General features: G+C 53.7%; 1 protein-coding gene across 4 annotated transcripts in view; it reads right to left on the minus strand.

The window, feature by feature from the left end:
- The window catches only part of PAPLN (papilin, proteoglycan like sulfated glycoprotein), a 54336-nt gene continuing 53841 nt past the window's right edge, over positions 1-495 (minus strand). For all 4 annotated transcript variants that reach the window (XM_017741804.1, XM_017741802.1, XM_017741803.1 and 1 more), the window contains one exon: positions 1-449. In XM_017741804.1, coding sequence (XP_017597293.1) covers positions 274-449 — 176 coding nt within the window. In that variant the 3' untranslated portion in view covers positions 1-273. The remainder of the gene's footprint in view (positions 450-495) is intronic.

Here is a 495-nt window from a genome sequence, read left to right on the forward strand (position 1 = left end):
TCACATCATCATTGCATCATCTGATTCTGTGAATGACAGCAACTACCCCTAAGAGATGGATTAGGTACAGCAAGGCATACAGGGGGGAAAAGGAGTTTACAATAAGCCTGAGGGTGGTGGGTTTCCCACCTCTGAGCATTTACGCCCAATACACGCTGTTCAATTCACCCTCTTGAGCTTTCCAGCAGGGCAGAGTTCCTAGAACAGTCCCATGCAGTAAAAAAACAGAGTTGAGACCTCCAGTCTTGTCATGGGTCTCCGTGGCGGTGGCTGTCACCCACGGGGGTGTGGGGGGCTGCCCTGCGGGCGGTGGCGAGCGCAGCTGGCACAGCAGAAGCTGGAATAGTACTCGTTACCACAGAGCTGGGCCTGCAGGATCAGGTCACAGTTGGCAAGGTGGGGCTGGTCCACGCACTCTCTGCTCAGGTCCACAACATGACTCACAGTAGCTGCAGCCAAGCAAAAGGTGAACCAGCTGTAAATCTATCCTCAGAT

The sequence above is a fragment of the Corvus brachyrhynchos genome, unplaced genomic scaffold, assembly GCF_000691975.1.
Source record: "Corvus brachyrhynchos isolate BGI_N302 unplaced genomic scaffold, ASM69197v1 scaffold115, whole genome shotgun sequence".
Taxonomy (NCBI): Eukaryota; Metazoa; Chordata; class Aves; order Passeriformes; family Corvidae; genus Corvus; species Corvus brachyrhynchos.